Source organism: Ochlerotatus camptorhynchus, unplaced genomic scaffold, assembly GCF_037179485.1.
Source record: "Ochlerotatus camptorhynchus isolate MF236.1 unplaced genomic scaffold, CSIRO-AGI_Acam_v1.1 ptg000178l, whole genome shotgun sequence".
NCBI classification, from domain to species: domain Eukaryota; kingdom Metazoa; phylum Arthropoda; class Insecta; order Diptera; family Culicidae; genus Ochlerotatus; species Ochlerotatus camptorhynchus.
In genome coordinates, this window is record NW_027040668.1 from 417,833 (window position 1) to 434,293 (window position 16,461).

Below are 16,461 nucleotides of genomic sequence, written 5' to 3' on the forward strand. Positions count from 1 at the left end.
AGTTGAACATGCATGGCTTATGTTTTTTGAAGTTTCATTATTAACAAGTTCGATCAAACGGTTTGCTATTTGATTCAAGGGCAGCGGTCCTGCTTGGATCATTTTTTTAATAGAATGTAAGTAATTTTCGAACGGATAAGCAGTTAGTGTACACAACGGTCCAAACCTTTCTACTTCATCTACTACGTGGCACAGATTATGAACATTGCTTGTAAGGTATTCTACTCCGTACAGATCTTTATATTCATTTATAAAATCATTCAACAAATCACGGGCAACTGGAAGATAACCATTGTACATTTCAATAGAACATATACGAACTGCACAAAACAAATATAGAAAGTGATGATAGAATTTGTCAGGTAGAAAATCTTTAAGAAGTACAAAACTAACGTAGTTAAGAAAATTACGATACTCTAAACCTTTCCACAAAGAAACAAACTGCAATGATCGCATTCGTCGATGAATTTCTGAAGGAAATCGAATTTTTACAAGGAAATTTGATATTTCTGCTTTATCTTTGATACTCCATTTAGCACGCTTTGTCATTGAACCTGTGCGCCAACCGTTCAGCAGTTTCCTCATCACACCTAATTCCAACAAATGTAGAGCGTCAGACACAATAATGTCCTCTATTAGATCTATTGGTAAACGTATGAGAGGTGTATCACTTCGTTGATGTTCGGGATACTCCTTATTCCGAAACTTCTCATCAGTTCTAGGTGGGGCATTGATATTGGGGAACACTACTGTACCAGCAGTGTGACAATATTTGCCCTTGGTAGTACACTTAAGGCAGCCGTGTTTGCCGTTGAAATTGATGACTCCTTTTATAAAAGACCGAGCAGGAGAATCGCATATAAAACATCGAATGCTGACCGCAATGTGGTGACTATTTATTACTAATCCATCCTTAAGGATTGGTAAAATCTCATTTATAAATGGAGTTAAAAATTGAGTTACACTTTTAGGCTTGCTGCTGCCATAAAACATGCCTATTACCATATGTGTAACTTTGGGCAGCTCATGAATATTGCAGAGTATAGGCCAAAAGTTTTTCAGGCTACTTTTGTAGATTGGAAGGCCGTCAATATTAATATTTATAGATATTGACATTGGGCGATCAACCTGTTCCAAAGCTTTCTTCAAACAGTTTTCAATGCCTTGATGCCAATACAGTCCATTTTCAGCCATGTCAATGATGTTCAGGTTCCTTGGGGTTTTCATAAAAGTACGGGGATCACTTGGAAGATTTAACTCCAAGTTAGAGTTTAAAATCCCTACAAGTGATTTCAGCGCTGCCTGACTGATATGAAATTCGGTGGACCAACTCCGGATCTCTGTAACCAGATCCTTTTTCGGTGCTGAAAATGTTATTTATAAATAAATAAATTAAGACTTTAAAAATAAATGTATGCTTACTGTTTTCTGCCTGATCACGTTCTTCATTGACAATATTCGAAGGTTCTTCAACCTCGTTGATAGGAGTAACGACGCGCTGACTTTCAGGTTGGAATTCTTCAGAATGTCGTGTAATATGATCATTTTCGTCACTTGAATGTATATGTTTAGCGAGATACCACTTTTTTCTGTACTTTTTAAGAAGTCGACTATACGTTCCGCTCTTACGAGCCTTGATAAGTTTTCTTTTTAGCATATATTCACGCATTTTAACCACAACTAACTGTTTTCGTTGTTAACGCTGATGGAGATGTGATTAACACTAGTCGTATGTCTTAATAAAAAAATAACCCACAGCATTACATACGATTGAAAATTCACATAAATCGATTTTGTATGCACATTGTTCATGGCATCAAGCGAAATTGTAATTAGTGTTAAAAGTAGTATTTCTTACGACTCTGCATAAGCACACTATAATTTGACAGTAATAGTGATCGTTTATAAATCACAAGTTGGAAAACATACAATCTTGCTTATACATACTGTGATGTGCATTGTACTTTGTTACGATGTGAAATATTGGTCGTAACAAATGGAAGAAAAAACATTAAATACGAAAAAATATACACATTTAGTATGCTTATGATAGACAGATATACGATAGTAATTTCAAGTATTATTTTATACGATTCAAACTGTGTAATGGTATACGATTTCTGGTTGTCTGGGATATTTAAAGATTTAAATTTACTTTTTTTCCCTTGATTTGTTTTCGGTGTTGGTGCTACCGATGCCAGGGAGACAGCTGCATCCTACGTATCGACCCATCAACTCATGGACCGGGGACTAACGGCTTTACTTCCCTTCCGAAGGATGGCGTGAACAGGGATATGCCTCAGAAAATCCCGACTGGGCTTGAACCCGGCCCTTTGGAGTGAGAGGCAGTCCCGCTTCCCACTACACCACCGGCGCCTCTTGGCTTAAAATCTTTTAAATACAATCTGGTAATTACAGAAACGTTATGAAAACATTAGGAATTTTCTAATTTCATCAAACACTGCAACCATAGAACATTTTTTAAGTTCCTTCTGAGCACCCTGGAGCAGGATCGTCTGAGTTTTCATAATAATTTTATCTCAGTTAATTGGTTTGTCATAACTTAAAGTGTGAGCATAGATCACCTGGATAAATCCACTAACCATAAGAAGCTACTCAGAAATAGACACAGAATGCGGCAGCTTGTGCTAATCTCAATAAATCGAACACAAGGGCGTCTGCATGCAAGAGAATGCATCGCAATAAATGAAACTTTGAAATTGTGTTGGAATGGCGTTTTCAAATAAATAAAATTGGAACTTAGTTGAATTCAAACTTACTGGAACAATTGATTTCCAAATTCGTGCCAGATCTGAAATTTAAAATCCAAATCCACGAAACTTGTGACGCCCTGCATATTGGTAAATATTACGTATTGTGCACATAATAAGTTAAATCATTTCGGTGTCTTTGGCGCACGTACTTCTTAGCTCATGAAGAATAAGTGCACCAAAATGATACCACTGGTGCTGTCGTGGTAAATTTAGAGCTGGTTACTCACTGATTTTGCATATGTTTGCCACGATCACCTCAAATCCATGCACCCATGGAGCGTCCATACTAGTAATTAAGGGAAGTACACGCAAAATTAGACTACGGGTAAAATATGTCAGTGCATACAGCAAAACTTAAAAATCGAATTTTTTGGATATTGGATTTTCAGCTTAACGGCAAATCAAATTGCTACGATGTTTTTATGACGTTTCAGTCTTTGACATCTCATAGGACATACAATTTTACCATCTTCCGTTCAGCGCAAAATGTTACTAGCCCTGATGAGACATAATTTATAACTAACTATCCAAGATCTAATAAAAGTCAAAACTCTTCAGAAGTTTTTGGTGTATCACGGAGTTATTGGAACTGCCCTAAAGATCTATAAACTCCAGCAAAGTTTTCAAGACTTCTCAGAATTTCTCAGGCCATTTTAAACGTTCCGAAAATTTTCCATTGATTAATCCAGAACGTCCTAAATTTTCCTAAAGTTTTCGAAACTTAAGGTCATGAACATCCCTTCATATTTTTAAACTGTCCTGGACTTACTGGAAGTTTTTGTTAATTAACGTCAATCTTCCCTGAATTAGCAAGAAGTTCTCAGAAGTTCCAAAACGTTTCAACAATTTTCCTGATATTGGTTGAATTTTCCACAAAATCCCGCAAAATTCCCGAAATTTTAGGAACCATCTCAACATTTTCGAAAATTATTGAAAGTTCCAGGAATTAATTAAAGAAACAGTTTTTTAAGATCTCTGATCATCCTTTAAATACTCTGAACATTCCAAAAAATAATGACAGTGACTATTTTTTTTTTAAACTTCTCCAAAATTCTCAGGCTTTGTCTGAAGATCTGAGAACAATGCTCAAGTAACAATTTTGGTTTTATGAGGGTTCTGTAGATCATGATTTAGACTTGTAGAATGATATAAAATCTCGATAAAACCTTCAATTTTACTTGGGTGCTAAAGTTTTTGGAAATTTCCTGAATTTTTCGTTACGTTCATTGAACTGTTCTTAGGTTCTCTGATCTTCTCTGATATTCATGAAACTTCCTAAAAGTTAGTGTAATTCTCATAAAGTTCTACACCTGATGATTTACCGGAACACTTCTGTTTTGTTTCCAAAATATGTAAGAAGTTTTCTAAATTTCTCAGGAGTTCTCTGGACTTAAGTTTTTTGAATTCATGAAGCTACCGTAAATTTATAGAAATTATCGTTTACAGATCTTTAAACTTCTCCAGAAGACTGGACTTTCCTGAAGTTATTGGGACTGTCCTTAAGATCTCTGAGCTTGACTGATTTTCTTGAAATGTACATTAAGTATCTACAAGTTTAAATATAAAGAGAGAAAGGACTAGTAATTTCCATTTAATTCCACTACCTTATTAGCTTGTACTTGACCGATATGCTTTTTTGTGTACAATGAGCAGACTTCTTCAGTGTTTTCCCGAGCAGGAAAAAAATACTTATTAATACCAAATTCAGGTATGAAAAAAGCATAACTGGCAACCTAAATATGGTATTGGTTAGGCTGACATAAGAGGTAAAATACCAAAAATAATACCTCAAAAATGTTCTACGAATAACGAACTAATAAATAATTTAGTTATTACAATAACAAACGGATAACAGACGCTGTTTTAGATGCCAGAATACCATAATTTGATATTTTGAAGGTCTTCTAATACCAATTTAATAACTCTTTTAGGTGTTATTGTCTAAAAACTGAAAGATCACATTTTGTTATTTTGGTATTCATTTGATGTTTTACAAAATATTTCGATAACTGAATAATATCAAAACAAGGTTTTATACCACACGCATCCCAAAATCTGGCATCATACCACATTAAGATATTCATTTGTTATTGATTAGCTATCGGTTCCTGCTCGGATTGTACTCATACTTACTTAATACTAATAATACTGTGTTTTAATTTTTATAAAAATATTTGAAATAGTAACCCAAAGAAAATTTACCTGTAAACACATTCTTCTTTGTTATCATGGCACGCATTTGGACTCAAAAGATCGTAAAAGTCAATCAGGGTTTTTTATTTAGAAAAATAAGTAATGAATACCTAATTCTGATCTGATATTAAAATTTGGTATTGACCAGCATGACATAAGAGGTAAAATACCAAAAAATAATACCAAAAATTACATGCCAAAAATACTTTGAAAATAACAAAATTTTATATTTGGATACCAAAAGAACACCTGTGTGGAATTGTTTTGGTATTGCATTATCATAATTTGGTATTGGAATGGTATTGTAGAATCATTTTTATTTGTATTATTTTTTGGTATTTTACCAATTTAATGTAAAGCGACATTTTTCAGGATGAAATAAAAAAAAAGTGAATCTTGAAAATCAAGGAAAATCAGTCGTTCTCAGATTCCTGAGAAAATTTACATGTAAAGATGGAAAAAAATTGACTCTAAAAACCGCAAGGTCGATTTATGTGGTTTTTTGAGTCCAACTTGTTGCCATGTTGACTTAGTTTTTACTCATAATTTAAAAAAGATGAAATACAGGTGGTTGTAGATTTTTAGAAGTTTAAAAACATTTTTTTTCGGGGCGGTAAGCTTCACCTTAATGGAACTAACATAGAGTTTTCTGAATTTTTCCGAAAAAAATCTCCTGATGTTTATGAAACTCTCAAATCATTTTCTGAAGCTTCTATACAGTTTCTGCAGCTTTTTTTTATTAATCGAACAGATCTGAGCTTTTCATAAAAGTTCTGAAATTATAGGAATTTCCCAAATGTTCCCAAAAATGATCCGATGTTCATGGCACTGCCCTGACCTTTTCAAATGCCTTCCGAATCTCTCTAAACTTTATTTTATAGATCTTTTATAATTCCTGAAGAATTCTTGAAGTTCTTGTAAAATTCTTCAAATTGATACAACTGTCGAAATGATCTCTGGGCTTCATCAAGCAAACGATTTTTTTTTTGTTCATGGAACTGTCCTGAATTCTCAGAACTTACCATTAATGATCTTTAAACTTCCCAAAGTGCAGGACATTATTCAAGTCCTCGGAACTTACCTGAAGCTTTCGAAATTTATCAGAATATTTTTGATATCCCTGAAAGTTCTTGGTACATCATAAATAGATATTTTTGCGCTCAGCTAATTTTGATTTAATCATCCTTATTAGAGAGTTATTTAGATTTGTTTCCTTTAGGTTACTCGAATCTTTGGTTTTTATAAGTTAAATAGGTTCCGATTCTACACGTTGTAGTTTCATTTTTATATCTGTGCTCTTGATTTTTTTTACCTAGGGGATGAGTACTTAAGGGGGTTAGGTTTTGATAAATTCTTCAGTGGGAACGACACTGATGAATGATTGTAGCCGAAACACGTATTTGTCATGGATACCAAAATTAATCAAGTGGAGTTAAATGGAAGAAACCCTTTTTTGCTGTTTTATTAAATAATTAACAATCAAATCGATTTCCGGAGCTGGTTACTCATGGATTAACCAAGAGTAACTATCATGACAGACCTGGGTACAACGTAAAATCACACTTTTATTAGCGATTCCGCACTTTTGATGAGTCCAGTTTCAAATGCAAAATGGAATAACTGATGTTCAACAAATATATGTATTAAACAAGTCAATTCATTTCTGAAACCATTTTTCGATGTTGATGGATATCAATGTCTGTATAAATCCGTAGCTTTATCCTAATGTACGTCTATATGCATGCTTAAATGTCTGTTCAAATACAGACATATATGTATATCTGGCAACCCTGAATGAGCCTCGAACCATTCGTGATGCGATACGAAAAGCATTATGAGGTTCTGAAGGGGAACTATGTCGGTGTATGTTGTTTTACACGGGACCCAAAATCGGTTCATGTATGGATCGAGAGACGGAAGCAAGAGTGTACTTATATTGCCTCAACTCTTACCCTTCCCTTCCCATCACCCATTTCCAGATCGTCACCCTCCCGTAACATCAACAAAGCGGATTAATTATTTTATGTAATTAAAATTTTTACAATCCGTTTCAATTCGTGCTCACTAGGGCACACTAGGTTCACAAAAGGATATATTTAGCTACGGAATGGTACACTTTGGGAACGGAGCACGTGTGTTTGTGCCGAGGTACTTAACAGTAAGAGGCATAATATTGATAAAATAGTGGAGTTTTTGTTTGCCTTTTTTGGGCTTTACTTACATTGCTCCCACGTAGAGTGAGTCCCGTTCCTCGTCCAGGTAGAACGTTCGATAGTAGAACTTCCCGCACTGAAACTCCCGCACATGGTCTGAAATGGAAGAAATTAAACAAAATTACGATTAGAACTAGGTTGGGATTACAACAGACAAAACAACAATCAACTATTGGTCAGCGTCATTCTCAAGGAGCTAAGCCCGAATCGGTTTTATCACATCCCTAATGAGTCACGTCCTTTCGAGTTTTGGCGATCCATTTCGCCGCCTAGAGACCACCAGTACCTACCACTAGGCGGGTCATCTGGAACGGTTGCACTAAGCCACCTAATTAGGGTACTTTTTATTGGATTAGAGCTGCCTCGTGCGAGCGAAGCAGTGAATCGAGCCGAAACGATGGAAAAGGATTTCCCGGAAGCAACATTTTTGTGTAAAGGATTAGCGCTGCCATTTTTTTTCTCTCCGCTTCTTTCTTAGCTGTGACCATTACCACCATGTCCTGGCATCGCGCATCGGTCGGGGTCCACTAGGGATTGAGTTGAACTGAGTTTTACCATTGGACCTGCATCTCTAGTGCGCGACCATGGAACAAGGAACATTAAGTTAAGCTTTTTATTTCCTTCCGACCAGAGGCGGTTCTTGGCGGCTAGGAGGTTTGAATTTGAGTGTGGAACATAATTTAAAATTAAGTCGATTTTAATCAATCAACCTCGGGCTAGTAGTATTTCCATAGTATAGTGCAAAATTTATCGGACTAAAATATCATTTCACAAAAAGTGTAAATAAATAGCAAACCTAACCATATTTTTTTTTGTATTAATTTATTTGAATAGGCTCAATCGAATAAACTTTACAGAGCCATGTTATCATTTGCGTTATACATAATAGATGTTTTAAAGCTAGAGTTAAAGGAATTGAACCGATTACTCGCGGTCGTCTCGAGGTTAGTAGAGATATACAGTTTTATGGATGGGTATGGATATATACCTGTGATCTTGACTTTTATACCTAGGGGATGAGTACTTAAGGGGGTTAGATTTTGATAAGTTCTTTAGTGGGAAAGACACTGATGAAGACTGCACATTGTAGTCGAAATACGTATCTGTCATGGATACCAAAATTAATTAAGTGGAATTAAATGGAAGATAACCTTTTTTTGCTGTTTTATTAAAGCATTCCGCTAACAACCCAATTTCATTACTTCATTATGATGGCTACCAAGCCTTTGGGATTTTCCTTATTAGAGAGTTGAATAGATTTTTCTCCTTTAGCTTACTTAAATCTTTGGTTTTAATTAGTTAGGTAGGTTCCGATTCAACACATTGTAGTTTCATTTATATACCTGTGATCTTGACTTTTATACCTAGGGGATGAGTACTTAAGGGGGTTAGATTTTGATAAGTTCTTTAGTGGGAAAGACACTGATGAAGACTGCACATTGTAGTCGAAATACGTATCTGTCATGGATACCAAAATTAATTAAGTGGAATTAAATGGAAGATAACCTTTTTTTGCTGTTTTATTAAAGCATTCCGCTAACAACCCAATTTCATTACTTCAAGATAAAATGAGAGATTCGTGGATTTTCCTATATAACTGTGAAATATGGTGGTAGATTTGTAAAAGTGTGGGCAAATATTATGAACTAACAATATGGTTCACCCGAATTCCCATATGTTTCTGAAAATACGCAACAGTAATACAAAAGAGGAAAAATTGTTCAAAATAATAGCAGTTTTTTATTTGAAAATTTACGTGCTGCAAATCTTTTCAACAATTTTAACTATTATGTACATTTAACATTTAACCCAACTAACAGGGTAGGGATTATTAGAATTTTGAGAAATGTTAAATTTCAAAAAAATTCAAAATTAAGCTGAAATGAAAATTATTATTACTGGTATCTCACTTTCCGGTAAGTGCTTTTAAAAATTTAATATTTTGTAATCGTAAAATTGAACATATTTGTAGTTCTTTGGCGAACGTTTCAGCTCAATTGATCATAAGTGAACAAAGTTACATCATATCAAAGTTGACCATTTTGTATGAAAATCGGCATGCGCTGCTATTTTATCGAACACAACTGTAACTCCAAGAGTAGAAGGCACCCCTCGAAATATAGGAAAATCCACGAATCCCTCATTTTATCTGTCAAACTTTCATGGCGAATCAAAGCAAACCCAGGCCTTTTGTCGTGAGAGGCAATCACGCTTACCACTACACCACCGGTGCCGCTAAGCCACTATTAAATGGGCTGCATTCATATTTAGGACTAATTGGTCTGCATAGCCTGTTAAAAGAAAGTATTATTAAGCATATTGGGCGATAAAAAAGCTGAACATGATTTTGGAGCCGAGTTATCAACGAAAGAGAGAGTCGATGACTGTAGATTGGCCTATTTGAAAAGTTATGCTTGATGCCCACTCAAACCTACTATATTTACTACTGGAAGGGCCTTCTTTCGAGTTGTAACATCCAGAAAAAATTAATCAGTAAATAAAACTGTCCAGATAGTTTAAATCGACAATGAGCATGCATAAGGGCGAATACGCGATGATCGATTCTCTTCATCGATTTTCTCTTTGCATTGCTACAGCTAAGCGAAACAATTTTCTAGAATTTGTTCAATGTAGAGTAGTAACAGGTTGTATTGGCTATCAAAAGCAACAGCAAACGCACCGAGAAATGTTAAATCTAGCGAGTTATTAATAAAAGAGAAAATCGACGAAGAGAATCGATCATCGCGTATAGGCCCTTATGCATGCTCACTGTCGAAATGTTTATCTAACAGAGAAATTGACAGATGTTGGCGGTACACGATCCATGAGAACATCTTTACATTGAGTAGAATTTACTTTTTCTACACGCTATTCTAATTCTACCCAGAGACTGTACCCATTCTTATGTGCAATAAGTAGTTGTCAATATCTGGGTAAATCAGTTTCCTTATGATGAGTAGAATGAGTAAAAATATTGACCTATCAATTTAAAAGTATCAAAAGCAAGGTAGTTTTCAATTCAAAAATGAATGTTTTGATTTATCTTGCACAGTAAAAAATAAATTTTGATATTACATTCAAGAGGATGCACTTCAATCATGTCAAAAATCTCATGTAATTATTATGGCCACAAAAATAAACAAATGCAGTAAAAGCAGCGTAATGTTAGTTCATGCACTGTATTAATGATAATTTTTACACCATATTTTCGACACTTTGATGTGACATTAAAATTAATTTTTTGCTGTGTGTAGGTTTAAAAGCGCGTATTTTAAAAATCGACGCTAGAAATGAACCTCCTTTATCAAACAATGTGGTAGAATTAGCGCTAAATCTGTTTGTATAGCAGTGGTTATGAAAAGAGAAGGTCGGTAAAGAGAATCGATCAAAGCAGTTAGGACCATTTGAAATGTTCACCGAGATTTATGATGCACTGCGGATCTTGAAGTATTTCCGTAAGTAATTTCGCAGTTAAAAAAGCTTCAATCTTATCGAACCATGAATGTATATCAGATGGAGATACAGCGGCACTAGATTTTGTTAAGAATATCTGAGTCCTCAAAGAAATTTTTATGTGCCGTTTCAAGCACAGGTGCATCCATGTTCGACATAAAAAAACAAGTAATAAATTAGTGATAATCTCATGAAGAAGCCAAAAATAATTCATTTTACCTGGAGAGATTTTTGGAAATTTCTTTGCTCTGGGGATGGCATTCAAGTATTTTTTTCACACGTCCAGCAGCATCTGTTTCGTTATGGGAAAACCCCGGTTCTGCATATCAAAGATCCATTCTTCAAGCTCAAGTTCTGCTAGCTGGACCTGTACGGAACACTGTTCGAGTTTTCTTCGCAAGCCGCGATCGAATTGTCGATCGTGGGATTCCGTAATGTTTGGATGCCTCAAGCAAGCTCATCTCCTTGTGCCAAATTTTATCAACCGAAGCCGCAATCTCAGCCTCCGAATATGTGTTCCGCTAACGTTTCGGCCTCTGAGTCTGATGTATAGTGAACAACTGGTTAACAAAGTTAGAGTTTATAAACAAATTTGATAATAATTACCATTGTTACACAGCAGCAGAAAGGTGCAGCTCAACACTTGACTCAAACTTTTTGTTTACAAATAATATTTGATAGTTCACACAAAGGAGGCGAATATTAGCACTAGGCAGGTTTTCAATTCGAACAAAGAGATTTCGCCAGGGTTGATAATTAGAATCGTGTGAATTTTGTGTGCTATATTTCGCCACCTTTTATTTTCTTATTTATCTTTAAAATAAATAGTCTTTGCACTAACCGGAACTGAATTTGTACAGTAAATGATGTAAAAAGATAATGTATGTGCCGTTTACATCCAATATGATTGGTTTGTAGAACTTTCCCGTTGATTTCTAATTTGCTATTTTTTCAATAGATCGAAAAATAATGCAATATTGAGTCACTATTTTTCAGACACAGAGTTTTTCGACAATAATATCAACTACCGTATAATTTGAATATATTGAGGTATCAATAACAATTTTGTGCATCTATTTGCAATGCGGTTAGAGTTAAAAAAATATTGCTAATTAAAAAAATCGGGCATTGTTTTAGCTAAAGGCGAAAACTAACACAGTGGCGAAATATAATACTTCTACCCTACCATTCAAAATTTTCCGTGGTTGTTGTTTTGAACTGTATCACATCTAAGCATTTAATTTTCACACAGCACAGAATATATGTTTTCTTTGGTGCCCCATTTTGAGTGTTTGGAAATTATTATTATATCCATTTACCCAGAATCCGGGTAGCTTTTACTCATCAGAACAAAAGTAATTTACTCAAATTTTGACAACTTCACACTTAAACGGGATTTCCGGTTCAATTGACCTAAACTTTGGTTTTTTTTTCCAGGGAACTGGTAAGAGTAAGAGACCTGAGTTTTTTTGTCAAATCTTTATTCATTCTTGCTCTACAACTGGGATTTTTTTCAAGTCCAAAAATCCAAAATGGCGTCCAATATGGCGGCTGCCTGGCGGGTACTTCCCAAAACTACGAGCACCCTAGAGGTCGCAAATCTCAAAATTTGACAAAATGGCAGGCATTTTAAAAAAAGTCGTTTTTTCGGTCGATTTTTTTACTTTGACAGGCTGTGAAAAATCGAAAATTGCACATTTCTCCTTGAGTCTATAGTTCATTCCATAAAGAAAAGTGTTTTCAATAAGGGAAGTAAAGAACGAAGTCAATTGGTTGAACCGTTCAAAAGCTAGAGTGCTCGCAGTTTTGAAAAATGTAGTTTCGAGAAAAACGCGTTTAAAGTTTGCGAAACATTCCATACTGCTCGGGAGGTCGATGCACTCAAAGGCCTGTAGCGACGTAAATATTTGCCGGATCGAAATATCCTTTTACCCACATATTCTAGACATGTTTAGCTTTGATTTCATGCAAAAAAATCGATTTTTTGAAAATATTGAACCGGAAATCCCCCTTAAAGCAAGAATGAGTGGAGTCTACTCAGTATCTGGGTAGAATCAAAATAGCGTATAGTGAGTAAAACAAACATCTTAGATTAAATATTATTCATATTACAAAATTCTTGATTTTTTCAATTACATAAATTATATTCTGTTTTGTCATAACCTCCAATTTCAATAAAAGTGTGATATAATTTAAGACAGGTAATTTTTCACAATACTTTGATAGCCTTATTGATGTCAACTGCTAAGCGCTCAATTTACAGTGTACTAGTCGTCCTTCGTGCCGCTAGTGCCGCTAGTGACGGGAAAAATCGTGTCTTGGGAATAATGGAAATGTGACACATAATTTTAATTTATTATATTTCGTGCGAGGTAATCTGTTATATGCTGGAGTGCCCATCATTCATCCTCTTGTTTTTTCTTTATTTGGAGGGAAAAGCCCACACAAGTGGGTGGAAAACCTCATCATTTGAGCATCAACAGATAAAATTGAATAATACAGATACAGTTATAAAAAAACATTCTTAAGCCTAGCATGGGATACATTAAAATCAAAACAGCTGTAACATTTGCTCATTAGCACCGTAGCTTGTGGGTGGAACCAGGATGTTAAAAAAATAATAAGAACGTAAATTGTCATGTCCTATATATTGAAATTCATCTGCTGTAGAAGTGAGCCACAATCAATGCCCGATCGAAGGAAATCAGCGATGAAGACAGCGTTAGAGGCGCTATGGCGAACGCTTAGTAATTGTAGGGTCATCGATTTACAGCGACTTTTGTAACTACGAAGGTTGAAAGGATCATTTGAGGATAGCCAACGAAGAGCGAACCGTACAAATCTTAGATGAATGGCCATAATACGATCCAACACGTTGCTATAAAATTTAGCCCATACTACGGAACAGTACTCTAATGTAGAGCGGAAAAGAAAATGTCCCTGACGTCTTTGGTGAAACGAAATATGAAACCTAGCTGAGTAGAGGCATTAGCGTAGAGCAACATGGTTCTTAAAGGTAAATTGTGAGTCAAGTTTGACGCCTAAGTTTTTGAAGGTAGACTCAAAGTGAAACTTCGCAAATTGTTGTCTAGACGCAGTGAACCAACACTGGTATTCGCAAAGAAAAGCAATAATTTAAAACATTGAAAACATTTCACCATAATTAAAAAAAAGATTGATTTGCGTTTTTTCTTCTTATTTTTCTTCATCTTCATCTTCTTATTACTCTCCTTCTCCTTCTTCTTATTTCTTCTTTTTCGCATATCAAGCTTATTGTTTATTGCATATAAGCTTATTGCGTGATCTCAACTTACTGTTCTAAATGCACTTCCACAGTTATTAATTGAGAGCTTTCGATGTGAATACCAATGCATGAATTTGTATATTGTGTGACAAGCGCAATTATACTCTATGCCCAGGGAGGTCGAGAAAATTTCCAACCCGAAAGATTCCCTCGACCGGACCGAGAATCAAACCGTCTGGCTTCGTAATACCGTGCCTTTACTGACTAGACTATGAGGCCCCGCACTATGACTGTTCTTCAACAATCGTTCTAACGCAATGATTCGTATGTTTGAAAACTGATATTGAATAATATTGAACGTAATTTATATAAAATTGAAAATTATGCTGAACAATTTACTTCTTTGTAAAAAAATAATAATCAAAACTGAAGACTCATAATGAAATACTATCAAGATTTTTCTTGATACCTATCACCAACCAATAAATTTTACACCGGTGATCAATTGGACCCATCATTACAGTGGTTAAATGTTTTTCATTTATTTTTTGTAGCGGAATGTAAATCTATATTACTTTTAATTTAAATTTTGTTTAACTTATTTCATTTTTTTTTCCATATTAAGATGATAGGAGGAAAAATACGATCGTGCATTTAAAATTCAAAGCAACCTCAAGCCCCCTGGATCCTAAATTTGTCACTGGCCATGACTGGTACATGTCAAAAACAAGAGAAAATGTTAAGAAGTTTAATAGCTGGTGCACTTTCCGATGGGATCCACAAAAGACAATCCAAGCAAAAACTTATAAAGAAGCATCAGTACAAGCATTAATTTGAGAATTTCATAAGGCTCGACTTCAGTGTTCACTCGACTGTCGACAGAAGCAGGCCGCTCTCAATGTGTGTCACGCGATCGGCAGCAACCATTGTGTGGTCCTCCTCATTGTTCTTCATGAGCAGTTCTTTCAGTCGATGCATCGTCGACTTTGTAAAGCAACGGTTCCGTGATGAATGTGAGAGTGTTGACCACGTTTTGCGTCCATTGCTGCAATGGAACCGCTCTCACCCCCGTTGGCGAATCTGCCATACAATGAAACCACTGAAAGCGGCTCCCGTTCTGGTGGAGGAGGCTTATTGGATAGCGGAAGATAAAATCATTATTGTGTTGTACCTTTTGACTATAGTTTTAAGATGTAGTGAACATGAATCCTCGGCTCTGTAAAGTTAATTCGGTTGAGCCTTATCAAAAAAATAAAAAATAAAAAATAAGGATCGACTTATGAACGACACATATGAGTTTCATAAGCGCAACTTATGAAACATTTTCGTCTAACATGAGGAAGCTTTTATACGCCTTTAGCAAGCGTTAACAGATGAGTGGTCCAGACACAGGACCCGTAATCTCAGCGTCCAGGGTTCGGTTCCATTCTGCTCTGTGTTATTATTTTTTGTCGACATTATTTTTCATAAGTCAAATCATTGAAATTCATACCGATTTCTGGTGGCTAAAATTCATAAAAGTTTATAAAGGAATTCTAACGTTCCAATTTTCAGAAGCTGTTAAAAGACAAATCTCAATTGTTAAAGGGTGACCTTTAGAAACGCCGATAAGCGATTGCCCAAACTGACTCCGCCGCTGACCCAGCTGGATTATCCTTCCTCTTGATGGTGCCAGCAGCTGAAGTTTTTCTTTCTTGCGTTTCTCTCGAACTCATAATTTTTCTTCCCGGCGGAATTAGCAAATGAGAAGGAAAGACCACGCTACCAATGGTTTCTATTTTTTTGCCCTGCTGCTTTCACGTTGTAGATTTAGATGAATGAATGGGAAGCTGATGAAACTCGCTGAGGTGGAAAAAGCTTTTCCGACTTTGACCAAGTGTCGTATCCTTTCTCCTTGTTGTTGTCATCGTCGTATCCTTGCCGCCTTGTGTACGTGTGTGTGTGTGTCAATGAGTAGACCAACTGAACCGATCGATACTCGGACGGTAGGGGGATTAGTTGTCACGACCGCCGGAGATGTCAGCCCGGAATGACAAAAACTTTTTGCACGCTGAACTAATTTGAACTGATCGATAAGTTAAATTCCACCGAGCAAGAGAGCCAGAGCATCGTCAAATGTGATCGAACAAAAGTGACTACGTGATTGACATGAATCCATTCCGATTTGAGTCAGTGTCGAGCGAGGCCCCAGCAAGATGGATGGTTCTTTGTTTATGATGATGCCGAAGCCAAAACCGGACGATGGTTGCGGTTGTGTGATATTATGGCACAGTGCAAGCATAATTACGACCGAGTGGATGCATTTCTTCTCCGGCGGAGTTGCCTCGATCCTGGATGGAATGTGTCGGGAAATGCCTTCGCATATCAGCATCATCGACTAGTGCATCACGTGCACACTAGGGTGTTTCATTTTGAAAAAAGTGATGAATTTTTGATAGGCCACCCTCCAGTTCGATTCATAGCCCCAAAATATGAACCTGTGCAAAAAATGGTAAAGATTGATGAAGGTTTAGAGGTCGCGCCAATGATTTGGATTTTGTATGGAGATTTTGGTGAATTAGTATGGGAAATTATTGATTTTCGT

General features: G+C 35.9%; 1 protein-coding gene across 2 annotated transcripts in view; it reads right to left on the minus strand.

Moving 5' to 3' along the window:
* The window catches only part of Sema2a (Semaphorin 2a), a 389,227-nt gene that overhangs the window by 130,316 nt on the left and 242,450 nt on the right, over positions 1-16,461 (minus strand). For both annotated transcript variants that reach the window (XM_065222817.1, XM_065222816.1), the window contains exon 3: positions 7,189-7,276. In XM_065222817.1, the coding sequence (XP_065078889.1) occupies positions 7,189-7,276 (88 nt within the window). The remainder of the gene's footprint in view (positions 1-7,188; positions 7,277-16,461) is intronic.